At 50.1% G+C, this 26,963-nt stretch overlaps 10 protein-coding genes across 10 annotated transcripts; 4 read left to right on the top strand and 6 right to left on the bottom strand.

Annotated features, from left to right (window-relative positions):
- Positions 1 to 307: 307 nt before the first annotated feature.
- On the bottom strand, positions 308 to 979 carry ONS95_012569 (uncharacterized protein; the record flags this gene model as incomplete). The annotated part of the gene is made up of 1 exon (XM_058506204.1): positions 308 to 979. One exon carries the CDS (start codon positions 977 to 979, stop codon positions 308 to 310), a length of 672 nt encoding a protein of 223 aa, XP_058358729.1.
- Positions 980 to 7,266: 6,287 nt separating this feature from the next.
- ONS95_012570 (uncharacterized protein) lies at positions 7,267 to 8,583 on the top strand (the record flags this gene model as incomplete). The annotated part of the gene is made up of 3 exons (XM_058506205.1): positions 7,267 to 8,011; positions 8,061 to 8,513; positions 8,576 to 8,583. 3 exons carry the CDS (start codon positions 7,267 to 7,269, stop codon positions 8,581 to 8,583), a joined length of 1,206 nt encoding a protein of 401 aa, XP_058358730.1.
- A 31-nt stretch (positions 8,584 to 8,614) lies between these two features.
- Positions 8,615 to 10,417, top strand: ONS95_012571 (uncharacterized protein; the record flags this gene model as incomplete). Its single annotated transcript, XM_058506206.1, has 1 exon — positions 8,615 to 10,417. The coding sequence occupies one exon, from the start codon at positions 8,615 to 8,617 to the stop codon at positions 10,415 to 10,417; it is 1,803 nt and encodes a 600-aa protein (XP_058358731.1).
- Positions 10,418 to 11,731: 1,314 nt separating this feature from the next.
- Positions 11,732 to 11,999, bottom strand: ONS95_012572 (uncharacterized protein; the record flags this gene model as incomplete). The annotated part of the gene is made up of 2 exons (XM_058506207.1): positions 11,732 to 11,921; positions 11,986 to 11,999. 2 exons carry the CDS (start codon positions 11,997 to 11,999, stop codon positions 11,732 to 11,734), a joined length of 204 nt encoding a protein of 67 aa, XP_058358732.1.
- A 662-nt stretch (positions 12,000 to 12,661) lies between these two features.
- On the top strand, positions 12,662 to 14,207 carry ONS95_012573 (uncharacterized protein; the record flags this gene model as incomplete). Its single annotated transcript, XM_058506208.1, has 1 exon — positions 12,662 to 14,207. The coding sequence occupies one exon, from the start codon at positions 12,662 to 12,664 to the stop codon at positions 13,946 to 13,948; it is 1,287 nt and encodes a 428-aa protein (XP_058358733.1). The 3' UTR covers positions 13,949 to 14,207.
- On the bottom strand, positions 14,208 to 15,659 carry ONS95_012574 (uncharacterized protein). Its single transcript, XM_058506209.1, has one exon. It carries the CDS (start codon positions 15,438 to 15,440, stop codon positions 14,328 to 14,330), a length of 1,113 nt encoding a protein of 370 aa, XP_058358734.1. The 5' UTR covers positions 15,441 to 15,659; the 3' UTR covers positions 14,208 to 14,327.
- A 112-nt stretch (positions 15,660 to 15,771) lies between these two features.
- ONS95_012575 (uncharacterized protein) lies at positions 15,772 to 18,347 on the top strand. The gene is made up of 3 exons (XM_058506210.1): positions 15,772 to 15,983; positions 16,045 to 16,170; positions 16,226 to 18,347. The coding sequence occupies exons 1-3, from the start codon at positions 15,891 to 15,893 to the stop codon at positions 17,222 to 17,224; spliced, it is 1,218 nt and encodes a 405-aa protein (XP_058358735.1). The 5' UTR covers positions 15,772 to 15,890; the 3' UTR covers positions 17,225 to 18,347.
- On the bottom strand, positions 18,230 to 21,192 carry ONS95_012576 (uncharacterized protein; the record flags this gene model as incomplete). Its single annotated transcript, XM_058506211.1, has 7 exons — positions 20,985 to 21,192; positions 20,370 to 20,929; positions 19,655 to 20,199; positions 19,497 to 19,565; positions 19,220 to 19,443; positions 18,804 to 19,125; positions 18,230 to 18,682 (listed from the first exon to the last, which is right to left on the bottom strand). Exons 3-7 carry the CDS (start codon positions 19,853 to 19,855, stop codon positions 18,230 to 18,232), a joined length of 1,269 nt encoding a protein of 422 aa, XP_058358736.1. The 5' UTR covers positions 19,856 to 20,199; positions 20,370 to 20,929; positions 20,985 to 21,192.
- An 842-nt stretch (positions 21,193 to 22,034) lies between these two features.
- TIF35 (translation initiation factor eIF3 subunit g) lies at positions 22,035 to 23,045 on the bottom strand (the record flags this gene model as incomplete). The annotated part of the gene is made up of 3 exons (XM_058506212.1): positions 22,035 to 22,652; positions 22,707 to 22,950; positions 23,029 to 23,045. 3 exons carry the CDS (start codon positions 23,043 to 23,045, stop codon positions 22,035 to 22,037), a joined length of 879 nt encoding a protein of 292 aa, XP_058358737.1.
- HSP70_3 (70-kilodalton heat shock protein) lies at positions 23,029 to 26,937 on the bottom strand. Its single transcript, XM_058506213.1, has 2 exons — positions 26,024 to 26,937; positions 23,029 to 25,968 (listed from the first exon to the last, which is right to left on the bottom strand). Exons 1-2 carry the CDS (start codon positions 26,205 to 26,207, stop codon positions 24,158 to 24,160), a joined length of 1,995 nt encoding a protein of 664 aa, XP_058358738.1. The 5' UTR covers positions 26,208 to 26,937; the 3' UTR covers positions 23,029 to 24,157.
- Between the last annotated feature and the right edge of the window lie 26 nt (positions 26,938 to 26,963).

The raw sequence follows: 26,963 nt of genomic DNA on the forward strand, positions 1-26,963 counted from the left end.
CTCTAATTTTCCAAAGTGCTTCTTATATTCTTCGACACCATTCCCCAACCGTTTTTGATCCCCAATTTAATTTCCTCCTGGAAACATAACAACGCTTTTGTCCGTATAATACAAAGCAATGCCCGATTTCCGTCCTGTTCGGACTCGCCGCATGTGATCGAATGGTCGAGTCAATGCCGAATCAAGTCCTGTTTGCCTCCTTCCCTTCTTCCCTTCTTCCCTTCCTTTCCGTTGCCGTTCGATCAGAAGTGAGTAATCAGATCTCGCCCCCATCTCTCTCATCCCCTTTTTCTCTTTCTCCCGTCTTCTACAACAAAAAGGCAATACCAGCCGCCACAGCACCAACAACGCCATTCACCGCATTCATAGAGCCGGAATTGGTATTCGTTGCGCCCGCAGCCGTTCCCGTTGAAGTTCCTGATCCGGCTACAGATCCAGTGCTAGACCTAGCTGATAAACCTGATGATGCACTTTGCGATGCGGCGCTTCCAGAAGGTGTGCTACTGCTGATGGCCGTGATAGTGCTGCCACCTGCGACTGCAGAGGACTGCGAAGAGACATTCACCGATTCCGATACCAATGTTGAACTCGAACTCACAGTCCCCGTCAACGTAACCGCACTCCCTCCTGCACCTGTCCCCGTGATCACAGGACTCGGGCTGCTCGTTGACGCAACCAAAACACTCGTCGGCGTACTAGTCGCAACCACTCCACCAGCGCCAAATCCAGGCAAGAAACTGGGTGAATAGGTAGCTGTTCCGACGTATTGAGGACAGCCTGGGACGGTGGTCTTTGGAGGAGCGCGTCCGCCGCCGCAGTCGAGGAAGTCGCAGAGTTCGCCGGTGCCGGGCACGAAGAAGATGATGGAGGCGCCGGAGGTGGTGGATGTGCAGCCTGAGTGGTCGGTTCGCGCGAGGGCGAGGGGGAGGAGGGTGACGATGAGGGAGAGGGAGAGGGATAGGGTGCTGGTGGAGTGCATTGTGAGAATTGGAGATTTGTTTTGAGATGAGGTGAGGTTGAATAGAAACTTTGAATTTGAGTAGAGTAGCGAAGAAACCAGTGAGTATGAAAACGATTGAAACTTGATCGTAACGACGGTGCAAAACAAAATCGAATGTAGAAATCGAGAAAAATTTGTTTGAAGCGAAAGGAAGCAAAGACAAACCAAAATCGGAAGTCTCCCCTTTGTAATGAATGACGTTGCACTGGCTCAGTTCAACAAAACAAAGACGGCACACCAAATTGCAGTACATTAGCTAAAAGTAAGGGGCTCAGGCGAGAGACAAACGCATTTGGATACGAGTTATAAACATCACGTGCCCTCAAAATTGCGATATCAAAAGCGATACAAAATCAGGATGCACTATGCTGAATTTTCCATTGAAATCTTGAACTAGGTGAGTTTATTGCAGATATACTTTTGAGTGAAGTCATAGAGGGGTTTGGTGGGGTGGTTGAGGCTGGACTGGCTTTTTTGGGCAAATTCAAAAGCTCTGGTCTTTTCTCGCTCGGAAAAGATGCCGAGGCACCTGCTAATCAGACAATCTATCTATTTACCGAGTTCCAGGTTCTTTGGTAAAGAGGTCTAATGTTTTAGGCCCGAGAACAACCAGAAGGCAGCTCGATAGAAACTTAATCTAATGATATGATGAATCGATCGTGCAGTGAGTTCGGATGATACCTAGATAAGTAATTAATATTCGTTTACGATTCTCAAGATGCACGGAGGCAGTTGGCCGCCTCAACTCAAACTGTCCGTGTTTGTGCCTTGTTGCGTGCTTCCTGCCACCAGCACGGTGGGGAGCAACCAATCCACTTATTTATTGCGGCACTGGATTGACCTGCATGGGCCCAAATCAGCATGACTCGAGCGGGAAGTGGGCACCAGAGTGGGTGTTGCGGGTAAGGGTTAGGAAAACCTCCCACCCACCAGAGTTCCATTAAATATTCCAGTAGAATTAGTAGTCAGTCCAGAAGCTCCCAAGGTCAAGGTCCTGGTCCTCTTTTCACAAAGCAGCAACCGTCGGGACGTGTCATGCCAGTCATCCATTAGTCGCCCACCAAAGCAGCCATCGTGCCATCACCTCATCCAGCCATCGTTCGTACCGTGGACTGGACGACAATAATGGGACCCTCGGCGTCGGCAAAGCACGGTGAAGTCAGAAACCTTGCTGCTCTAATGTCTTCCCATACAGTAAGAACTAAAACTAAGAGCTAAAACCTCCCAGCAAGCGGAAACCGCGCGCCACTGTAAAAATAAAGAAGAAAAAAATTGCAAAAGAGCGTTCGCCCAGAGGTGTTTTTCGGTCGGTCGAAGAAGGCCCGCCAGAGCACGTTTTTACCCTGCTCGACTAGGTAGGGAAGTCCCCCTGGCGACTGTCCATTCACCAGTCCCCTGTTGTGGAATCTGGTTTGGATAGATGGAAGGATCACGAATGGCTGGGCTGGAGAAAGGGAACCTGGTCCTGGTAAGGTCCTGGGCATGGTCTATGCAGATCTGGCGTTCCGAAACAGAGGAAATAATAATGGCGGCAGCTTTTTTCACGGGTTGAGGTGTCACGAGTGACGAAAGCAATTTTATGTGGAGCGCGCGCGGCGACGGGGGATTTTCTTTTTTCTTTTTTTGATAATGGATGGCGGTTTTGGCCCCCTAAGTTTCTTCATGCGGAAGTTTTTTTTGGGGGTGTGGTTTGACTCGACAAAAGCTTCAACGGGTAGTTGCATTTATGGGGAGTGGGTTTCTGTCACATCGAGGATTTGGAATACGAGAGTACGTAAACGGAAAAGGGATTTCGGAGAGGACAGTTTATCGTCCATCCCATTTCAGATGCCGGGACCCTGAATCCTTGGCACGTCTGAAAGGTGGAACTGAACAGTTGGGGATATCGTAAATTTGCGGACCCATGGTAAAGGAGCGCGCGCGTGTTCGTCTTTCACCTTTGTTGCTGGACGGAAGAGGAGCTTGCCATGAAGGCGAGAACGATCTGATCTGCTGAGCGTGGAATGGGATGGTTGGATGAATGATCTGCATTATAAATTTCCACCAGCATGTTTAGACGAGCCGAGAACGAGAGCCAAGAGCGAGTCAAGATTTAAGACAAGACAGGACAAGGAGACTGCACTTGCTGAGTTGAAGTTTGTAATGTCTTTGATTGCTGAAGCTTCGGCAAAATATGCGGTGTGAAGTCCGAAAAGCTGAAGATGTGAGAAATTACAGCCGAAGAGCATCGAGGGGGGAATTGCCGCGTTGGCCGTTTTGAGCTTGGCCTGTTGCGTGGCCTTCGGAGATGGAAAATTGGTGGCGGGCAAGTGGTGCGTTTATCGATAATTTAGTCGAGAATCGTGAGCAGCACTGAGCAGGCAAGGTACGAATCGTGCGTTGCAACGCGACGTGATATCACGACGGGCAAAAGTCGGCAGATGTAATGTTGCACATGTGGTTAGGGAGGTACCTAGGTAAATTACATGGTTGATGACCAGAGCTGTGGTTTGATGCTAGGCCGCTCCTCGTTTAGCATGAGGTTGTTTGATCTTGAAGCGGCATCGAGTACAGGGCAGGGCAGGGCAGGGCAGGGCAGGCATGGGCAAGATGAGATATGATCGGATCACTGAAGTGATGTGATGTCAAGGGAAGAAGGAAGTGTTTGAAACGATGTCCGCGCGATACTTGGAATTAAAGGAGCGCTTGGTGTCAGTACATAACATCGGGAGGAAGATCTTATGATTCTTTTATGGGTGTTGATAACCCCGAGTGTCTGGGCTAGGGAATATTTTTAGGTGCCTACTGTAATGGGTGGGAAAGGTTGGGGAAGATGGAGCCCATAGTTCCTTTTTGACAGGACTTCTGGAGCCCTTTCCAGGCTTCTACGACTCTTCCATAAGGTTAAATTTATGGAGAGTGGTCCTGTCTCTAGCATGCCTGACAAGCTGGCTGGCATGTTTGGTGGAAGAGTGGGCTCTGAGATGAGCTGTGATTTGTGAGGGGAATTAATTGTGAGGGGGATGGATGAAAGGGTTGGCTGGCATCGAGCCTTAAGCCTGCAGGCACTCGGCAGCCGGCTCACACGAAAAGTCAGGCCCTACCTAATCAAGGTGAGGCGTGCCTTTGTGGCAGGCTTGGCCACTCGATAAGATACCGCCACCAGGAGAAGAAGGAGACGAAGATGACAGGGACAAGCAGAGAGGATGGTTGGTGGAAAGGATGCTTCTGCGACTTGAGCGAGTCGCTAGCGTAGTGCAGCTTTCGGATGTCTTCTCAACCTGAATCGTATCGCATCGTACCGCTTCGTGATCGTGATCGTGATCGTGATCGTGATCGTGATCGTGATCATGATGTGATTTTGCCTCACCGTCTTTGCCTTGAATGTCTACACCTCTGTTGATCAGTAAACTCTCCGTATCTTCCTCTAGAAGAAGATTCCTCTCAATGATTGTCTTTGGACGTATCAATGTACTACTCTTCCTTCGCACTGCTGTCCGAATTCGTTTCCGTGCGCAATGCGCACTTCACGGCAACAGCGTCACGGCCGATCACCGCTGTCCTGTCATGTCAAGTCAAGTCAAGTCAAGTCATTGACTCGTCGTCTGCTTCTCACTCGCATCTTGCCTCTTCCGCAGCCGGCCATCTTTGCCAGCTTGCCTGCTTGCTTGCCTGCCTGTCTCTCGCTTTTCATTGCAGGGCGAGCTTGTTTGCTGGCTGCTTGCTGTTTTATCACCAGCGTGAACCGCGGATTAGCCTGGCTGGCCTGTCCTGTCCTGTCCTGTCCTGTCCTGTGTTGCTCTCGTCGGCACACCTGCCGATTAGGTCCACGGGCCCCCTAGTCGATGCCTGCGTCATCGGGTTTGTTGGAGCGCAGCTCGGCGTTTGGTAAAAGACGGTAAGGAATTCGAAGTCGAATTGAATTCGAATTAAGATTGACTAGAAGTGCCGAGTGTGATATCCATTCCAGTTTGGAAGCTTGGAACTATACTTCCAGAAAATCTGTCTCTCACTTATCGAATACGATAAACGCTGTGCGACAATACCACCCTGATGAAATCTACCCGTTTCTATTTCCAGCGCCAAAACATAGATTACCAGCTTGTCAGTGCCAAATGAGAGTTGCCAGGTCCTGGCCTGTCAATCGGGATTAACGGCCTTCTTTGGTTTCACCTCCAACGACATGGGTCTTGGCAGCATGAACGACTGAACGACTGAACGACATCGTGACTTGTTTTCCTGACCGGATCGCGCTTGCGAGCCACGTAACAAGATGTTTGGGATGTGCTGTACGAGAGTGTTCTTGTATCAGAGCCTCGGTGCATCGCCTCGTACGGTATGGCATGGTACGGGAGCATGGGCAGGGCATCAGCTCCTTTGGTCCGGATCTAGTCGGCATTGGCTGCGAAATTGATGAGTGCCCTGAATATTTTCAAAGAATACTGAAGCATAGTGTACAAGCAAGCCCTACTCTTTCTGTGAATGTGCTCAATGCAGGATGAAGCGTGATACGCGATAGCTTACGGAGGCAGTCACAGCTAGATCTAGTCGAAGATGTTCCGACAAGAAGAACTAAGGTAGTAGTTAGTTCATTGCACCTAGCTGATTAGCTGACGAATGTATCTGTTTTAGGATGCGTTCTCATAGTGCTAGATTCTGTAATTAATCTAGCCTCGGCATTCGCTCGTAAGATATTTTCTCGTTGAGCAGCGCCGTCTCTCATGCTAGTTCTAGAGTGCACAAGGTGAAAATGCAGTAGTTGGCGAGTAGTTCGCAGATTCGATAGCAAGCGTTTGCGTAGCTCTCCTTATCCTATCAATTCAATTGTCATCTAGCCCAGTAGTCCAATCGAGTCCAGTCCAGTCCAGTCCAATTCGGTCCTGCTCCCAGAGTATTAACGGAAGAAGCCGTTTGCAATTGTGAGCATTCTTCTTGTGAATTGCACTTCGGCAAGTCCTCTCGAGTTCTAGTCATCTCTACCTACTTTCTGCTGGAAGCCAGTAGGCAAAGTAATCATTGATCTGGCCATCATGATCAATCATATGTTCGCCTGAGCCGATTTCAATCCCGGCGCCGACTTGCTTCACTCTATGCTACAAGATACATGATGTACTCTGTACCAAGAGCAGAAAGTTCGAAGTATTGCCAGCGAGTATGCGGCCAAATAGAGCCCTTGCAGAAGCGGGCAACGGTGGCTGGTCAAAAGCCTTGGGCATAACGAATTAAACATCGCAACCCTTCACCTTGTATTGCTCTTCGATCACCGTGTGTCCTGTCCTGTCAGTCGTCCAGCGTTGCGCTGTGTTGTGTTGTGTCGTGCAGACGAGTCCAAGGACTGACTGACTGGCCGAAAGGGTCGGGGTCACCGGGGTTGGGGGGCAGGAGGCAGGGCAATGAGGCGAGCGGTGGGCGAAAGTATCCTTGTCCATCGCCAGATCCCAGTGCCCCCATCCCATCCCATCCCAGCAGCGCGTGCGTCAGGGTCCTGGTCCTGGTGGCCCTTGCCAGGCCCTTAAAGCGGCACCGCACGCCTCTTCGCTTTCGTCCTACCTTCTTTCCCTCTCTGATTTTTCCTGAACATCTTTTTTTTCATCACCGCAAAAACCCAAGACATTCGCGGAGACAGAAACCTGCTATACCCTCGACCATTGTTTGTGCTTTCGACGCGTCTGCGAGCCTCCGCTGCCCCCAGATATCAATTGAATTGTGCAGCCAGCCAGCCAGATCCGCTGCAGTGTGGGCATGTTCGCGCAAAGAGGCTGACTTTCTACGTTTCTCTGGGCCGTCCCCGTTCCATCTGATCGGCTTCCTCGAGTCGTCAAAGAGTCTCCACCAGGCGCCGGCCTTGATCCCGCTGCCCACCCACCTTCCTTCTACCACCATCCACTCAAACCCTCAGGGCCCTTGGATGGATAAAGTCCTCGACAGCTCCACTTTACTTCAACACCAGCACACTTGAGCCTCATAGACTTCTCGTCTTCAATTCATCGCGCTCGTCAACGCGCCGTTCTTCATCCGTCGTCGAAATCAACGTCATCGTTCCGCTAACGAAACCACTGTTGAGCTTCTTCGGAACCGAAATTGCAAAGCGCCGTCAACACAATCGATCTTACAGAGATAACCCTACTTTTCGCGTCGACACAATACTCGACAACGGTTCCATCTAGACACCGGACCGCTCCCAGCACGAAAGCTGTGACGAACTAATTCCGTGGATAAAAGACAATCGCCACAGAAATCCACACAGTCTCCTCCACAATCCTCCACATTTGGATATCTGCCTCATTATGGACGGGTCTCAATACCATCCAGGCAACGGAATGAGCAACAACAACTCCCCATACCTGCCCAATATTGCACCCCACCAACTACAGCAATCGAATATCCACCACGCCGCAACATTGCCTCCATTACAAGCGACTCAGCACGCTACCATGCCAGCCCATCTTCAACAGCATCCCGGCAGTGCGCCTCACACCCCAAGAACTCCCGCAACTCCTGTTACTCCCGTCTCGGGAAACAATATGGGGAATTTCCCACAGATGCCGGGTCAGTATCAGCAGCAACAGCAACAACAGCAGCAGCAGCAGCAGCGACAATACCAAATGATGCCTACAAGTACTTACCAGCAACCAACTCAATCTTACAGAACTGCTGGATCTATGATGCCCCAGTCTTCCATGTCAATGTCCCACCCACAGCCAATTGCTCCAGCTCCATTGCAGAACCGAGCCAACCAACCGCTGAGACCCATGCCTCCACATGGACTTCAGCACATGCAAGGTGGAATGCAAGGCTATGGCCAGAACAACATGGGCATGATGCAGGATATGGAACCTCCTACTCATGTAGTTGGATCTCAAGGTAGGAGAGGTATCTTGCCCAGTGCTCCAGGTAGACCCGCGGTATCCGCGACAGGCACTGGTAAGAACGCGTTGATTCCTGCCAAGGACGCTGATGGAAAATTTCCTTGCCCTCATTGCACAAAGACATACCTTCATGCCAAGCATTTGAAGCGCCATCTTCTCCGACGTAAGTTGACCATTTTGCCAGTAGCGAGAAAAGCTCTAATCTTGAGCAGACACTGGAGACCGACCATATATGTGTGTTCTGTGCCGCGATACCTTCTCCAGAAGTGATATTTTGAAAAGACATTTTCAGAAATGCTCCATCCGTCGTGGTAACCCAACAGGTGCCAGTCATCTTTCGCACGCTCAAGCCCACTTGAAGAAGTCACACCCAGGCCCACACAAGCCCCAGAACCAAATGCCCAACGAGAACGAGCTCATGGGTGTTAACGGAATGAACGGCGGACCTATGGGTCCTAACCTTTTCGGTATCTCCCCAGACGGCACTGTACCCGACGCCGGTTCCAACATGACCGATCAACAATCCGAACAGTTACGAGCACGAGCTGCTGGCATTGGAGGAGGAAGAGATGACAATCGCATGACTGGGCCTAGCCCAGGAAGCTCAAACCGTGCTAGTTTCGATCAGCAGAACTATGCCGGTCCAGTAGCGAGCATGCCTTCCGGTATGAATCCTTCAGTCGCGTTCAATTTGCATCAAGCACAAAACGGTCACTCATACAATCAGGGCTATGATTATGCCTCTCACGGCAACAGCAATAACACCATGCAACCACACCCACAACCCGCCGGACAAGACTGGTCACACATGTTCCACCAGCAAACACCTCAAACCGGCTATTTGCCATATAATTCGACTATCGCCAACCCCCAAGTCCCAACCAAAACAGAGTTCAAGACCGAATTCAAAAGCGAACCATCACTAAGCAACTCTAACGGCTTGTACACAGCTATCTATCCTGGCATTCATCCTAACGGTTCTAGCCAGACCCCGCCTCTCCCAGGCTGGAATCTCCAGAACGATCCACTTGAAGAGATCTCGAGCCGATTGATTTTCTTCTGCTTCCCAAACAACCAGATTATCGGCCGATCTAACGACATTCGAAGGTACCTCTCTGCGCAGAATATCAAGCACTTTTTGGATCTCTTCACTAGCTTTCAGGGTCACCTCCCAATCATCCATATGCCAACTTGTCGAATTGTCGATACCTTCGATGGTCTGCTGCTAGCGATGATCTGTATCGGTGCTGTTTATTCTGACCGGGTGTCAGCCTCTCAGGCTCGTGAGATAATGGAGCTGTCCAAGAGTGCTATTGAGCGAAACTCCCAGGTCTTTTCCGTTGTTTCGCGAGAGCAAACTGGTGACTCTGGCTTTGGAGGAGAGACCATCGGTTCAAGCAAGTCAGAGCTGGAACAGATTACTGCAATTTTCCTGATGCAGATCATGTCCTGCTGGCATGGTACCCCGATCCACAGAGAGAAAGCGCGAAGAGAGTTCCACCTTACTGTCGAGATTGCGAGACGTGCTGGATTGACAAAGCCAATGACAATATCTCCTTTCAGTGTTCTTCACCAACCAAATGTTACCGTTGAGAACTTCAGCGCAGCTAGCTTCGACTGGAGCGCTTGGGTTGAGCAGGAGAAACGTTCTAGGTTGATGTTTGCAATTTACCTTTTGGACTGTGCTATGGTCATCTTCTTCAACGCATCACCAAAATTCGAGAGAGACGAGATTCGACTTCCTCTTCCAGCAGACGACGCTGCTTGGGATGCTACGTCCTCTTCTGAATGCGCCGAAGCACTCGGTCTCCACGGCCCTGCAGCTGCACGAACTAAGAACTCCGAGGGCAGTCGTCGTCCAAAGCAACCTGAATTCCCTGCTGCTATGAAGACGCTCATGCATGGCGACTGGCTCCAGCCTGGCACAACAAATCTATACTCTAAGTTTATTCTAATCCACGCGCTGCACATCCAATTGTGGAGCACTCAAAGACAGCTGGCATTGCAGGAAGCTGGCCCTAATTCCTTGGCGTTCCCCACCAGTGGCACGACTACACCCGTTTCTCAGGATTGGGCAAGAAATGATCCTACAGGAAGCGGTCCCCACAGTGCGAACACTAGCGGCAGAGCGACTCCAGTCGATTCTGCAGGGCAATTGGCCTCATCCATTAAGTCTATCAATAACGCATTCGACAAGTGGAAGAAGGCTTGGGATGAGGATATGTCTACTCAATACCCTCCATCGTCATCTACCTATCGCCGATTTGGATTTTGCAGGGATGCCGTGCATTATTACTGGCTCGCCAAGTACCTTCTCCAAAGTGGACGCACAATGGATTTCCAGATGGCTCCGGATCAACGCTTCGGCCAAGTTATGAACTTGTTGAAGTCAGTCAAGAATTGGGTGCAAACTGATAGTGCAAAGCGTGGCGAGGAACTTGGTTCTGTTAACGATATCGACAAGGATTACGGTGTCTCCAACCTGACGCTCGACATGGCTCAGCTCTTTAAGCCAATCAATCGGCAGATCGATTCTCCGGTTCCTGGTGTACAAACGAATATGGGATAGAAATTGGGAGGAATGGGCATTATAGACGGGTTTCGCCTCAGTTGGGGCTGCATTGCATTGGGAGTTTTTGCTTTATTTCGACTCGATGTCATCATTGCATCCACCCTGGCATGGTGCATATTTTCGACTGGCGACAAAAGTCTGCTAAATACGTTGTTCCCTATTTTGCATTGGTGGCGAAACAAAGAAGGCAGGATCTTTAGATTTGTAGGTTTGATGCGTTTCTTGATGATGAAATTTTCGCCCGAGCTATTACTACGAGGAGGGTTGATGACGCTGCATATAGACTGGTGGGCTGGCTTGCTTGGTGGGCTGCTTGTGTTCTTCTGTTGCTTTGGTTTGGTTGCATGCATGGAAGGTTGCTGTTGTTGTTGTGAGGGCATTCAGCTAAATAGTTGATTTGTTTTGAAGGGAGGCGGTTGCTAGTCTTGCTTGGAATGACTGACTGAACTCCTTTTTTCTGAAAATGACTTGTGCATTGCTTGTTGGTGGGTGGCTATCGTTGCTTTTTGCTGTTGGAGTCTGCCTGGTAAATCTGCCTGTTAAAGATGTGCATAGCTTAGACTAGAAGATGAGTATTGCTACTGTACATAGTCGTAGAAAACTAAATATATTGTTGCTGTCTATGAACATTCCTCTAAGATTTTGAATTTACATTCTATCCGTTAGTCGACACTTGTATTCGGCACAATGTGAGTAAACTATCACAACAGGCGAACGACTTCAGCTAGCTAGTGTCAAAGCTATCTTAGATAGTCCGAGGGATCTCCACCCAGCTAAAACAGCCATATCATCCAGAGCATATCTTCTTGTTGGCGCATATTTAGCCCTACTTCCCCTTGCAGCTAAACATATATTCCCCATATTCCTATGCTCATGTGACCGAGCAAGGGCACAAATAATTGGCCCTGTTCCTCGTCCACGTAGAGCAAGAAGCTTCTCAGCTAAGAGTTCAGGAGGCGTCCTTCTTCTTAACATCCATGCGGCCACACATAGACAGATTTCGCGAACCAATCCTCCCCGTGTCTTGCTGCGAGTATCATGTGTCTTCCTTCTTTCACCACATCCTCCTCACCTTCCCTGCCCAAGTCGTGTCTCGTGTCTCGTTCAAAACCATCTATGTGATCCTCAGCTCATTCAAATCCCATCAATATCCAGTCCAGTCCAGTCCAGTCCAGTCCAGTCCAGTTCAACATCACCGACCGCACCGACTGCATTGCATAACATCGCCCCTCTACCCCAATACAATGCCATCTCGCGCTTCTCATCCCAGCAGAATTTCCAAACCCCCGTGTTCCCTCATCTCATCTGATCTCACCTCTCCTCCCGTTCGACAATCTGTATCCTAGGCAGCCCGCTCTTCAACGCCTGGCGATCTTCCTCCGTGGCTGCTAGTCCGAGTCTTGATTCGGCGCGGTCGGTGACGTATAGGCCGACGGTGCCCCAGGCGAGGAAGCCGATGCCGACGAGGATGCGGGTTTGGGGCTTTAGGTTCAGGAAGGATCTGTGGTGGGGAAGGGTTAGAGAGGGGTGAGATGAGGAGGAGAGCGGGGAGAGGGGAGCAGTACTGGAAGAAGGACATTTTTTTTCTGGTGGTAAGGTTGAGCTTGCCGGGTGGACGAGATATGTGAAGTGATAAGGAGAGTCGGAGTTGTAGGTTGACAGTTCTAAGAGTTTGTGGAGTTAATTGAAGATAAAATTGCCTCCTTTCCAGGTAATTGAGGCAGGATTGAAGTATGGTGGAATGAGATGTCGTTGAACTTTCAATGTGAGGCTGAAGAAGTTCGAATGAATTTGGGGGCCGGCGTTATTGTAGACGGGGGATCCCTGTCATTGGAATCTGGGTTGTGGAACCTGAGCCTGCCCCTCATTGTTGAGGTACGTACCTTACCGTCATGACAGCTGTGTTACACGGCTGGGGCGATCTTTCGTAAATAAGCACATCAGAATTTGGAAACAGCCTTGTACACACTCAAATTCTCTCGACATACATCTCTGGCTGCTTCAAGGATATCATCGAGTACTTAAGATCAAGCCCAGCCCGTCACAGTTATCCTTCATTCGACTTACAGACCTGTAACCGATAGCCACGCTGCTTGATCTGATTTACCCAGCTTTATGAAGCAAACAGATATCACAGAAGGTGCGTCGCGTTGAGAAATACTACAAATATTCTCCTTCATTTCCACTCAGAAACGTTCAACTCACCTCCCTGATCAAGTAAGCTAAACCTCTCAAACTTAGATGGAAAGTCTCCCCAACGAACTCCGCCGAGTTATCCTCCAACACCTCCCTATCTCAGACCTCAAGTCAATCCGACGAGCCTCCAAGTCCTGGTCCATCCTAGGACAAGAGTACCTCCTCGCCCCAATCTTCAGAACCCTGCCTCACCGGCCCGACACTCTCCATCTCAAGGGCATCTCCACCCATCCAGCGTTCAATCATCGCATCCAGTCCATCCACTTCAACCATGGCGAAGTGAACGAGTACTCTGGCCGGCACAACTCTTACTTCCTGCAGTATCTCATGGTACCCGAAGAGCGGCTCACCCAGCAATATGCCGCATGGAAAGCCTACGAGCACTTCAAGCAGCTGACAAACACCTACCTGCCAACATCTTGTGACGAGGATATGTTAACAGAGATATTTGCCAATCTCCCGAACCTAACGAGTCTCAAGATCAGTTTGATGCTGTGCCCATTCATAAAATGGGACCCAGAAGTCCCGGAATTACTGGTCAATATCTGGGGTTTCCCGTCTACTCGCCTACTTCCTCGCGTAGCAACCGTGGAGCGCATGACATCGATCATGAACGCCATAGCTGCCAACTCAGCAACTCTAACCATCAATTCACTCTCCCACGATCGTCTACCCTTCGAATTCTTCTTCCAGAATCAGAAAAAGATGGCCGTCATCTCAACTTCATTCAGGAATTTGACAACACTGGAACTCCTCATCGAATACAGCGATCTCCCAAACGACACACACGCCGCTCAAGCCTTCTCCAATCTCAGGAAATGTCTCCGTGCTGCCCCATTACTTAAAGACCTCTCGTTGGGATTCCAAGGTCGTCGGAAAGTCGATATCGCACCCCTCCTCGCTTCCTTCGCAGCAGATGAATACACATTCCTGCACCTCTCAACCCTCCAACTCCAAGGCATGATAACCACCGAAACTGACCTCTGCGATTTCCTCGTCCGCCAAAAGTCCACTCTAACAAGAGTAATACTCGGCGGTCCGGGAGTAGTAGCCGTTCGCCAGCCTGCCAATGGCGGGATTTTCCTCGACACAGGCAGTTGGAAGGGACTAGTGAGTCGATTGAGCGAGGAGTTGAAACTTGATAAGGCGGGTGCGTGTGTGGTTTTGTTGCAGGGTGATTTGAAGGGTTTGGAGAGTGGGGAGAGGTGGGTTTTTGAGAAGGCGGTTGCGGCGAGGGAGGCGATGGGGGAGGAGAGGCATGAGGAGGAGGTGGGAGTGGGTGAGGATGAGTTGATTATTATGGATGAGAGTGATGCGCCTTGGCCTGTTTAGGGTGAGGAGTGTGTTTAGATGGACGCTTATATGAGAAGATCCTAGTCTGGGAGCTTCAGAGAGTCATGGAAAAGAGTTGGTGTTAGCGAACTCTTTGTTCATTTCACCGGCGGTACAGCGCATTAGGAATAAACATGTAGCGATGTAACATTCTCATCATCCTCTACGTCAGAGAATACAGTTCGTAAGAATTATGTTGGTGGGAAGGACAGACTGCAGGCACAGATAGTGCGTAGGAACCGATAAATGTCATCAATCTGTACATCCAAAGACCATGTCTCGATTCTTTTAAAGTAAAAAAATACTAATAAGAAGGTGCTGAAGCGATATTTGCCAATATCGGCCAGCAAGTACTGTATCAGTACCCTCGCTAAACACATCACAACTCCTTTTCACTCTCTCCAGAGCTCAGAGCATCCTGAGTAGCTCTCCACCTCAGCGTATAGACCGAGCAAACTGGACCTTTAGAAAGAGCCCTCAACCTCACTCTCTCCGCACACCTCTCATTCGGCGGATCCGCAACCCGACACTGAGAAACCCCCGAACAATAAGGACAAACCTGCGACCACCAACACATCGGCCCCTGCCAGGTCTGCACCCCCTTCGCACGCACCCCTTCCGTACTCAAAACCCTCCCATCTTTCAACGGGAACCTCCACCCCTTAGCCCACTCCACAATAGCCATTAACTCATCAACCTTATCATCCGACGTCTCAAGCTCAATCTCCACCTCCTTCAAAACCGGCAACTTCCCCAACGCAGCTCCCCACCCCTCCGCGTTCCACTCTGGAACGTTCCCCTCTTTACTAGCAACCATATCCCCCATCATCTGACTCGTATCCGCATTCCCTCTATACGGGTTAATCGCCAACGGATGATTGCGCTCATTCCACCACCAATCGCACCGCCTAATCGCAATCTTAACTTTCTCCACACCCCTCAAAAACCCTTCCTCGCAAAACTTGGGGAAGTACTCCTCAAGCCAGAACTGCTGCGTGAAGATGTGGATCTCCCTCACGAGATCAACCTGCCAGGACGTCATCCGGAACTTGAACATCTCCCTCTCGCGCTCCCATCCGTTCCGATCTCGGTAAAATCGTCCATGGGGTCCTGTCTCGGGTGGGTGCCAGAACACGTGCTGCTTGGTTGCTGGAGGGAGGTGGTACGTCTCAAGGTAGATGAGCCGGCAGGTTTGCAGGAGTGCGGTATTGACTCCTTTTCTGTGCGTGTAGCCTGGGCGGGAATAGCCGTTATTTGGCTCATAGGCGGTAGTGTCTTCTTCTGTGAGGGTGAATTGGAAGATGCTGTTGCGGATTTCGGGGGGGATGCGGCCGTCGTAGAGGGGGGAGGTCTTTTGAGGGTTGGCGGCTTGTTGACTTTCTTGGATGGGAGGTTTTTCTGGCTGGGGTTGCGGCTCGATGTAGCGAGGCCCTTCGACTTGGGGGGAGCGGATTGGTCTGAAATGACCGAATCTTCTTCGGCGGCCGTCCATGATTTATGTGTCTTGTGAAGTAAACAAAATACTCAGCCTGGTAACCTCGTTATGGAATTGATTGTTTTGGTTCTGGATGCTATTTCAGATGTTGTCTGTTTGAGTCGAAAGCGTAATTAAAAGGAATTTATGTATGGGAATGAGTTATGAGGCTGCGTGACTGTTCTTTGAAGTCGTAATGGGTGGCGACTCTGAAAGTTGGATGTTGGCTACTGGTTGCCTGCCTAACTGAGTCGAAGCGAGGAAGATCCCCGCCACCTCAAGCGATGTTCAGCCTTGTCTTGGCTTCAGGGTGTCTCAGCCTTGCAGATTTCCATAGTCCCCCACTCCTCGACAAGCCGAAGCCGGTGACGAAATTGAGTTTTGTGTCATGGGAATCCATACCAAAAATAACTTGACCAGTAAAATTATCTTTAACTGCTTTGATGAAGAAGCTTATCAACAGCTAAGATGTTGTCTAAGACTTTGCGGAGTCGACTGTTAAAGACGTCATGCCGAGGCTTTGCATCAACAGCAAAGCGAGAGGCTGACTTCACTCATGCGGTAAGGCTGTGGACTGGGCATACAACATCTATTGATATATCAGACTGACAAAATTCAACAGGTTATAGGTGGAGGAGCTGTTGGGCTAGCCATTGCACGCCAATTGGCAGCTCGAGATGGAACTAGCACAGTGTTGATCGAGAGGAATCAAGCTGTAGGAATGGAAACCAGTTCGCGGAATTCAGAAGTCAACTGCCTCTCACTTTTCTCTTTAATTCAGTCTGCTAACATTCTAATTGTAGGTAATTCACGCAGGTTTGTATTATGGCGCTGATTCGCTGAAAACAAAACTCTGCGTCCGCGGCAGACAAATGCTCTATGCCCTCTGCCAAGAACATAACATCCCACACTCCAACATGGGGAAATGGATTGTCGCCCAGACAAACGAGCAATGGGATGAACTTGTTAAAGTGCACAAGTTCAGTCGTACTCTCACAGATGTTCCCACAGAGTTTGTCTCCCTGGAACGTGCTGCTCGTGAAGAGCCTTTCGTACAAGCCAAGACTGGGATCTTGGAGAGTCCAACCACAGGGATAGTGGATAGTCATTCGTACATGCAGTTCTTACTCGGGGATTTCGAAGATAAAGGAGGAGACGTCGCCTACATGTCACCAGTAGTAAGCATCGAAGCTCTCGGAGAAAAAGGAACCGCCGGCTGGGCAATTACCACAAGAGACAAAGCCAGCGGAGAAGAAAGCACCGTCACAGCCGAAGTCATCATCAACTCCGCTGGCCTAGGAGCCTGTGATATCAACAACATGATTCTCCCCCCAGCCAGACACAAGACCCAATACTACGCCAAAGGCAACTACTTCTCCTACGCGGCCTCCACCCCCACCACCAAACACCTCATCTACCCCGCCCCAGAACCCGGCCTCGGCGGCCTAGGAACCCACCTCACTCTCGACATCACCGGACGGATCCGTTTCGGGCCCGACATAGAATGGGTTGACAACCCGGACAACCTCGCCGTCAACAGCGAGCGGTTACCGCAGGCCATCGAGCAGATCAAGAAGTTCCTGCCGGATGTAAAGGTCGATGCTATTCAGCCGGACTATGCGGGGATCAGGCCGAAGCTGGGCAAGGCGAGCGCGGTGGGGAGTGGGAAGGGGTTTTTGGATTTTGTGATTAGGAGGGAGGAGGGGTTTGAGGGGTTTGTGAATTTGTTGGGGATTGAGAGTCCGGGGTTGACGAGCAGTTTGGCGATTGCGGAGATGGTGGAGGGGTTGCTTTATAAATAGATTTTGGTACAGCTGGGAAACTTGGGTAGATATTGGATTAGAGTATGGCTTGAAAATGTATCTAGGTCGGAATGCTGATGTATGTGAGTAGATTATAGCATATGAGTATCAGAATGTCATTTTGGTATGTCTGACATGATATAAAGTGTATCTCTTAACCTCTAAAATTATCCAACAGAATAGCTAGCAATACATCTGACCTGAGAGCCAGCAATTAGATTTCTCAGCTGTAGTACCTATGGTCATAACCTTCCAGTCGAGCGCGCCACGTACCGCCAGGAAAATGTAACCTCCAGCCTCGCTCGCTAAACGACTCCTCCAAACCAAACCAGAACAAACCAAACAAATAACCAACCAGAACATCATCCCCGCCTCTGCCCCGCATCCGATATACCCGCATAAGCAAAAGAACAACAGAATAAAACTCAGATCCATAAGCCCAAGAGTGAGTTAATGTGAAGCTGCCCCCGATGCTCGGAGATGGGGAAGGATGAGACGGCAGGGGAGGGGAGGGAAATTGTGCCGTTTGACATGTTAACAGGGACTTTGAAATCAGATTAAGTTTGGGCATAGCTTGAGGCAGAACGGTGGCTGTGGGGAGACGGGGAGGATATGTCGGTAAGAGTGTTTAGTGTAGATCTTATTGAGACGGCAGTTTTAGCTGGTGAAAGAGCAGAGGTGATGTACCTCTATGACTGTAAAAAAGCCACTTTACCGTGCAGCTTGTTTCAAATATGCCATTCCTCCTAACCTTGGGTAGTAACGCGGTTGGACTGCTTGCTCATGCCAGAAGAAGAAGACGAAGAAAATTATTTGTACTGTGAGGCGCGAGCCGCTATTTACACCAATCATTCCCAGCAGAAATCCAACAACGCCAAGGCTCTCAACCACCCAAATGAATCCCCCGCTGAAAATCAACACCCCAAACACCATCCAATGCACGCAAAATCGTAACCTATTAACACACTCTACATCCTCAATCACCATTCCACCAACCACCCAATCTCACCTCCCACTCATCTCAAAAGTCTGCACCACCAAAATCCCCTCCACACTCTCCTCACTCTCACTCTCCCTCTCGCCCTCTCCTTTCTCCCTCGCACTAGCCAACCCCCTTCCCCTCCCACCCCCTCTCTTCCCCGTAACGCTCACTTCCCTCCTAACCATCTTCTCCCCCTTCCCATCACCACCACCACCACCAACAACAGCAACAGCAACCGCACTTCCCCCCTCCGCAAGACTCTTCTCCAGATCCCACAAAGCCTCCTCACTACGCGGCGTGACAATCCCACTTCTCTGGCCGTACTGCTTCCTGCGATGCGAGTTTGAGTTCGAGTTTGAGGTTGTGTGCGATGATGATGATGATGTACTACCGGATGAGACGGATGTCAGGGAGCCGAAGAGGGCGGGGAGGTAGGTGGAGAAGAAGGGTTTGGTTGCGGGGATGGAGGCACATATCTATTTTCAAGAACCAAATTGTGATTAGCTGCGTTCTCCTCTCAGTTTTCAATAAAATCAAATCCCATCCCAGACTAAAAAATTTCTAATCTTCACCCAAGGAGGAAAGCAGCAAACTTACAATCCCAATATACAACTCCAACGCACTAGTCACCCAGACGGGATAACTCCTCCAAGTCTGGTCCCACCCGGTGGTAACCTCGTACATGTAATACGTGCGGATGATGCCTGCGATGCAGGAGATGAATCCCAGTCCGAAGAGGATGGCTACGATGATTACCTGGTGCCGAGGGAGTTGGAGCGTCCAGACTGTGCGGATGGGGAGGAGGACGGTGGCGAGGTCGGTGAAGGTGTTGATTATTCCGGCGGCGAGGAGAGTGGCTGGTTGGGAGATGCAGTTGGGTTGGGGGCCTTTGGTTACTTTCCAGTAGTCGTGGATTGGGCTGTTTACTGATTAGTGTTGAACCTTTGTCATTCCGCCTTCTCTTTCCCCTTCCCCTTTGTATGTGGAGGTTGGATGTGAACTGGTTTACTTACCGACATTGGAAAATCACCGTCAAGCAAAACACACTTCCTTGAATTGTCACTATGACGATAGCAGCCAGGGTCACTCTCCGCCATAACAGCGACGCATTGATCAGAAGTCTCCGTACGAGCATCAGCATGGAAAGTTTAGTGAGCGTGATGGCTGCTGCAAACGTGACTTCGGCTGCGAGAACCATTTTGAGACCACCCGTTACATGGCTGATTGGGATGTCGTACTGCTTGACATTAGCTTTGTCGTGATATGAATATGGGAGGGGAGGAGACATACTGTGTGTCTGATCCAGAGATACTTGGTATCTTTCAGGATGCTGATGACGAAGAAACCTGTTGTTGGCACCTATATTGTCTCTCAATCAGCCATCCGCTCGAGCTCTAAAACTATAAACGACAGTGTAATCGAATTACAAAATATAGAGTAAGACATACCAAAGCAAGTAGGATGAAGGTATCATCAACACCAAAAGCATTCTTGAGACATTTCCTCGTCCATATCCGCAACCCCACAAAGCTGAGTAAGATGATGTAAAGAATGATGTTCAATACGACATTGGAATATCCTCTGGTCTCAGGATCGATATAGTTCGGCTCCGGCCAAGACTGGATCACACTGAGCGGCGGCTGCTGCATACTTGCTTTCTTGGTATAAGTTACTTTCCAAGCAAGTCCAGCGATGTGGTAGGTAGGTAGGTAGGGTAGTATCGAGGCAGGCCGAATCAACCAATGCCAATACCGAGTACCGAGTAAGACACAAAAGCAAAGTTTATTTATTCTCGAGCGAGGGAAGACCTGGGATGAGCTGGCATATCAAAGGGAAGGGAGCAGAGCGCGCACGCGCGCAACGAAAGTTATGTCGTAAGGGAGCGAGCGGCGACGCTACTGTAACGGACCGACTGAGCAGAGCAGTGAATGCGTGAAAAATGAATCAAGGGATCTGTCGGTGGGTGGAGAACAGGTAGGCTCTAAGTTATATGCTGAACAGACCGTCAGACCGTCAGACCGTCAGACTTGCGAAAGCTAGATCCGTCCAAACTCTCTTTTGTCTACTATATCGCGAATTGCCATATCCACCTACCGCCGACCACCTACCTACTACCTACTACCGCACGCTCCGAACGCACTTACTTGAATTTAATTTACTTACATTAGCTCAACCAGTCTATCCATGTCCATCCTTCTATCGCGGGATGCGATGTGATGGGTTGAGATGCGATGCGATGCGATGGCCACATGGCAGGCCTGAGCGGTGGTTCGTTCGTTCGTTCGTTTGTTCCTTCGTTCACAATGGCATAGTACTGTATCACCTACCTTACCTTACCCTAGTTCGTTCTCCTTCAGCCCTCCTCGCCTCCACTTGTCTCTCCCCCAAAGCCACCCCATTCACTCATTTCCGCCAACAAACCAATCACCACTCTCCCCCTCACCTCCCAAACCTCCCGAACCATCCAAAACAACCCCCAATAGTCACATTCCCCATTCCCCATTCCCCATCTCTCTTCCTCCCCGTCGTGAGGTCTCCAGGTCTCAGAGGTTAAGGTCAAGAACAAATGCATCCATGTCCATCTACGAGTAGGCTGGGCTGGCCCAGGGAGCTCCAGAGTCCAGGGTGCGCACTGCACCTGCAGGCAGGGCACCAGGGGAGTGTTCGGACCCCATGTGGGGTGTTGTCAGGTTTGGCACCAGCGCGGGTCTAGAGTCTAGAGCCTAGAGTCTACCTTAGACAGATGCGCTGACAGAGACCAGAGACAGAGCACCATACTTTACCGTTTGCAGTGCTAGAGGGGGCGAGGGGGTAGTTACTAGATTAAGCACTAGGTACATACAGTATTCGTCCCAACTTGGGGCTTGAACAATAATCTTGAATTTGAATGGAAGAAACTTGAAAGGAAGGGAGGCTGCCATGCGATGCCCATGCGGTGTACTACTGCGCTGGCGGAAATATTGGCAAGGTGCATGGCGTTGTTAGGGTTGGGTGGGTGGGTGAAGTGAGGTGAGGTGAGGCGGTGCGTCTGGATAAGGTAAGGTAAGGTAAGGTAAAGCAAGGCGAGGCAAGGCATGGCAGGTTACGAGGAGTGAGTTTGTTTGGGAGTGTGAGTGTGAATGTGAGTGTGAGTGAGTGAGTGAGTGGTAAGTGGTATGTGAGGGATACAGTCCCTGAGAGGGGGGGGTGGATGAGGCAGTGTGAGTATGAGGTGAGAAGAGAATTTGGGGTCGGAACGGAAGGAAAGCATGTTGTTGATGTTGGTGGGAGATGGTAACAGATGATAGGTCGAGATTGAGAGGTAAGGAGGATACTTCAGTTTGACAAGATGACAGGAAAGGCAATAGTAACAAAAGTACCCAGTACCCCCCTATCTACTATCTATCTCCTACATCCCTATGAATAGGTAAATTCACGAGGATGAACTGATTCTTTGGGGGCGGTCTCGAATGGCTGTGCTCACTTCTAAGCTGTCATATGACTCGCCTGAGACGGCGTCTACCTACTGAACAGCGCCAGAGTCGGAAAGAAAATGAGGTGGACGGAACTTGGAACGCCTGTTCTAGATCTATTGAACTGATTAGAAAGGAAGAGGAAAAGCTGTGCCCAGTGCTCAACGATAGCTCGATGTCATTCTTCGGCAGTCCTACTTTGCTTCTAGAAGGTAATGTTATCTGAGACCTCACAATTCTTCGAGAAAGGCTTCGGTGGGAAGAGCAATGGTCGTGAATACGTTATTACAAGAAGATCCATTCTGAGGACATCTGTTGGTAGGTATGTATGGTATCTCATCTCCTGCATGCATAATCACCGTCGTCATCTCGAGATCTAAGCAGCCTTCTTCGCAAACTCCACTCTCAGAATCAGATGCTTGAAACCATACCCATCCATCTTCTCGCACGCCTTCGCCGCATCCGTCCGCTCCTGGAAACTGATGAACGCAAACCCCTTCGCCATACCCGTCTCCCGATCCTTCGCGAGGAAGACTCTAGTGACGCGACCGAACCGCTCAAACATGTCGCGCAGCTCCTGCTCCTCTGCCATCTCCGAGACGTTCGTGACGCGCAGCGTGGCCAGGTCGTCGCGCTCGTACTTGCCGCCGCCCATGCGGTCGCCTGCTGCTGCTGCTCCGCCGCCGTTGCGCATGTGTGGTGGTACGTATGAGCTCTTTCCTGTGCCGAGACCTCCGGGACCCTCGACGACGTCTGCGGCTCCGGCGGCGACGTCTGCTCCTGCTCCCTCCTCGCCGACGGGTGCCATGGTGTCTTTGAATGGACATCTTGCGGTGAAATGCTCGCCGTTACAAATACGACACTTGACTTTCTTGTCCTTCAGCTTGTCCTTCATGCTTCCGGCCTCGGTCTTCTCCTCCTTTGCGTCCTTGCGCCAGTTGCTGCTGGGTCTGAAGATGATGTTCTCTCCTACACTCGTGGTATCTGTTGCTGGCTGTCACACTGTTAATTTCCATCTCCGTAACTGTAGACTCCAGATCAATCATACCCCTGAACCATCTTTAGCAGAAAGACCGAACTTTGACCATTGCTTGCGCTCTGCAACTCTTGGGTTGACCACCTCCTTGTGTACAGTAAACCGGATTCTACGTGTCGTCTTGACCTTCTTTCCATCATCGGTGAATCTCCACGAGACGATCGTCTTGGTGCCATCTTTGTTTGTAGTTGTAGTGGATGCGGGGAGCTCGTTCACGGTATCATCAAGATCCTCATCGTCAGCCCAGTCGGCACGGCTGTTCAAAATTGTCAGTATGTAAAGCTCGCACAATCTTGGTGGGCGGTTGAGGAGGGGAGCTCAGGTGGCAACTTACGCAGCTGATTTCGACATCTTGCTGTTGGAATTACGCGCTCTTTTTTGGTGCGGCGAAAACTGACTATTCAGAGGTTTCTGGAGTTGCGGGAAGTTGATGCGATCGTGTATCGTGAAGGTAGAAATTCGATGTCCCGGTCAAGGCGGGGGAGATTTCGGCAGCGAAAACTCCAAAAATATCGAGTGGGAATTTCCATAGCCCCGCTAGGGCTGCACGTGACCGATGACTGCGGTACAAATCAAAATGGATGTCTTCGGCCCCTTCGAGACTATTCCTTCCCGTCCGCCACTTTCTTTCGAGTCATCTTCGAGTCACGTCTATTGGATGTATGCCATGCAGAAGGTATATGCGGGATGCATTATTGCAGCTATCATCATCACCTAAGCAGAAGGATTCCTCGCTTTGGCCACATTTTGACATCAAAGCGGATCGCATCTGCAACGCTCCCCAGATTCACAATATAGGCTGAATGGATCTCCTAAGATGACCGATATTATATAGTTGAGCGTATCCAGGACTCACTTTTGTGACGTTTCTTGAGGTGAAGTCAAGGTCTAGATGTGTGCCGAAAGAGGTCGATTTAAACTTCTTGAAGTGGTTTCGAGCAAAGCAAAAAACCCGGTGGAGATCAAGGCTAAATGAAAGCACTGAATCATGATCGGAGATAGTTATTTGAATTAGAAGAACCCTGAAACTCACTATGAAAATGCGACGTGCAACAAACTGAGGAAATGAGCTTCTATTCCTCCTAGTTTTTACTTCGTGAAAAATAACCACGTGCTGACAAGCCGCATTGACGCACGAAAGGCCTTGCGTCGAGGAGGATCACAAGGCTGGTATTATGAGAGGGGATGTCATATTATTCGTCGTCTTATCCTAGTTTTTATACAGCCACAGTAAAACCCTTTTCCGTGTCAAGGTATCCACCACCAGCCCACGCTGCATGACACCGCAATGCGTGCTCTGAACGCCTTTTTGCCCCAAAGCTATGAAGAACATGAAGTAGCTATGACAACAGAGAAGAGTCGCCAATGTGCAACATATGAGTACAGAGATGAATACAGGAGTGGTCTATCTGAACCACTCAAAACGCTAAAGATTCAAGGAAATTTTTGCCGATATTGGTCGTCTATTGCTTCTTCTCGCCGTCCTTAGCCTCGCCCTCTGGCTTGGCCTCCTCACCAGCTGGTGGGGTCTCGCCTGACTCGGCACGGGCCTTGTGCATCTTGTCGAAGAGGTTCAAGCTGGCCATTTGGAGCTCATCGGTCTTCTCCTTGATCTCAGCGGCGGTGGCGGTACCCTCACCAGACTGGGACTTGCTGACAAACTCGCGGAGGGTGGTAATCTTCTCACGGATTTGGTCAGCCTCAGTCTTGTCGAGTCTGTCGGCGAACTCGTTCAAGGCCTTCTCGGTATCGTTCAAGACACTGTCGGAACGGTTGGCAGCCTCGATGGCGTTCTTGCGCTCCTTGTCAGACTCGGCATATCGCTCCGAGTCGTCAACCATGCTCTGGATCTCCTCATCGGAGAGACCGGATCCGGAAGCAATGGTGATAGATTGATCCTTGTTGGTGGACTTGTCCTTGGCGTGGACATGGACAATTGCATCGGCATCAATGTCGAAGGTGACCTCAACTTGTGGGACACCACGGTGCGCAGGTGGGATACCAGTGAGCTGGAAGTTTCCGAGCATCTTGTTATCACGGACAAGCTCACGCTCACCCTGGTAGACCTTAATCTCAACAGCAGTCTGGAAATCAGCTGCGGTGGAGAAGACCTGGGACTTCTTGGTTGGGATGGTGGTGTTTCGGTTGATCAAACGAGTGAAGACACCTCCGAGGGTCTCAATACCGAGAGAAAGAGGAGTGACATCCAAGAGAAGGACATCAGTGACGTTACCGGCGAGGACACCACCTTGGATCGCAGCTCCCATAGCAACAGCCTCATCTGGGTTAACGGACTTGGCAGGGTCACGGCCGAAGATGCTCTTAACGGACTCGGCAACCTTTGGCATACGGGTCATGCCACCAACCAAGATAACCTCTTGAATGTCCTTGGCAGCAAGGTTGGCATCCTTCAGAGCCTTTCGGACTGGCTCAACGGTACGGCTGATGAGAGGGTCAACGAGCTTCTCAAGTTGCGATCTGGAAAGCTTCTGGTTGATGTGCTTTGGTCCGGAAGAATCGGCGGTGATGAAAGGAAGGTTGATATCGGTTTGCATAGATGAAGACAGCTCAATCTTAGCCTTCTCAGCAGCCTCACGGATACGCTGGATAGCCATGCGATCGTTGGAGATATCGATGCCAGAATCCTTCTTGAATTGTTGAACCAAGTGGCGGACCAAGTGAATATCGAAATCTTCACCACCCAAGTGGGTATCACCGTTGGTGGACTTGACCTCGAAAACACCCTTCTGGATCTCGAGAACGGAGATATCGAAGGTTCCTCCACCTAGATCGTAGACAGCAATGATCTTGTCCTCATCCTTCTCCAGACCGTAAGCAAGAGCAGCAGCAGTTGGCTCATTGACCACACGCAGAACGTTAAGACCAGCAATTTGACCGGCATCCTTGGTGGCTTGACGTTGCGAGTCGTTGAAGTAAGCTGGGACGGTAACAACGGCGTTCTGGATAGGCTTGGTGAGGTAAGCCTCAGCAGTCTCCTTCATCTTTTGCAAAACGAAACCACCAATTTGCGATGGAGAGTATTTCTCGCCACGAGCAGAAACCCAGGCATCGCCGTTTGTGTGTTGAACGATCTTGTATGGGACCTCCTTGATATCGCGTTGAACCTCGACATCAGTGAACTTTCGTCCGATCAAACGCTTAGTGGCAAACAAGGTGTTCTCTGGGTTTACAACAGCTTGACGCTTTGCTGATACACCGACTAATCTCTCGCCATCCTGTGCGAACGCCACTACCGAGGGTGTTGTTCGGGCACCTGGGGAAAAGTTAGAAGGTCAGGAAACAAAAAGTGGCAAATGCTGGAAAAATACCTTCTGAGTTCTCAATAATCTTAGCTGTGGGGCCTTCCATAATTGCTACCGCCGAGTTTGTGGTTCCTATGATAACTGTGAGCATGCGACCACATTGAGACCCCTTGAAGCGCCGGAAGTGGAAACTTACCCAGATCGATACCGATGACTGGGCCGCGAACCTTCTTGTCTGCATCATCTGCATATCTGCGCACAAATGAGGAGCCAAGTGGTGTGCGGATGAGGTTTGAGGATCGTGTGGCGGAAGAGGTAGCTCGGGGAAGCTGTTCAAGTCAGATGGTGATGCAATGACAACAATGGAACATGCAGATAGGGAGATCTTACAGCTCTGGACAATCTTGAAGACAACATATTGACGGGTGCTGTGAAGAACAAGAGAATGTGTGTGAGGGAGCTGATGTAGATGAGAGAGAGATATTACAAAAAGAAGAGATGGAGGTTGATTGATGGTTTCGAGAAGAAATGGAAGAAGGCAGATGCACGGCTGCGAAGAATATTTTCGAAATGGCGCTAAGACGGCTAGTAGCTACGGGTGGAATTGGAGAGAAAACTACGGTGGGCCGAAGTGGAGTGGAGCGCAGAAGGCAGGGGAAGCGGGCATCAATGATTGCAAAAGCAGCACGAAAACGCCTCTCTGTGATCTGTTATGTCTGTAATAAGTGGTTTATGACAGTCGACACAGTAACATGGAAAAAGACAAATACAGACACAATGGACCAAAAACTCAAGATTGTACGATTAAAGGATGAAATGCATTTCACGACCTTCCAACATTTCTTGAGTAGCATTTTGTTTACTCCAGTATTTAGAGCAATGCTCCTGTCTGGGTGCCGCCTTTCCGGGACGAAATGGTCCTTGTTCCAGCCTCGATCCTCAGGCAGGCCTGCAGGTGCTTGTTGGTATCCACCCTCAGCCTTGACGTCGTTGCAAGCTGGATGAT

This window comes from Cadophora gregata (genome assembly GCF_030347475.1).
Source record: "Cadophora gregata isolate MNR1 chromosome Unknown scaffold_6, whole genome shotgun sequence".
In the NCBI taxonomy this organism is placed as follows: Eukaryota; Fungi; Ascomycota; class Leotiomycetes; order Helotiales; family Ploettnerulaceae; genus Cadophora; species Cadophora gregata.

Bases quoted from the DNA above. Each gene is read 5' to 3' on its own strand.
- ONS95_012574 (XM_058506209.1), bottom strand. From the start codon at position 15,440: ATGGACGGCCGCCGAAGAAGATTCGGTCATTTCAGACCAATCCGCTCC.
- ONS95_012575 (XM_058506210.1), top strand. From the start codon at position 15,891: ATGTTGTCTAAGACTTTGCGGAGTCGACTGTTAAAGACGTCATGCCGA. The intron at 15,984-16,044 runs GTAAGGCTGTGG...AAAATTCAACAG, and splicing joins AGGCTGACTTCACTCATGCG to GTTATAGGTGGAGGAGCTGT. The intron at 16,171-16,225 runs GTCAACTGCCTC...TTCTAATTGTAG, and splicing joins CCAGTTCGCGGAATTCAGAA to GTAATTCACGCAGGTTTGTA.
- HSP70_3 (XM_058506213.1), bottom strand. From the start codon at position 26,207: ATGCAGATGATGCAGACAAGAAGGTTCGCGGCCCAGTCATCGGTATCG. The intron at 25,969-26,023 runs GTATTTTTCCAG...ACTTTTCCCCAG, and splicing joins GATTATTGAGAACTCAGAAG to GTGCCCGAACAACACCCTCG.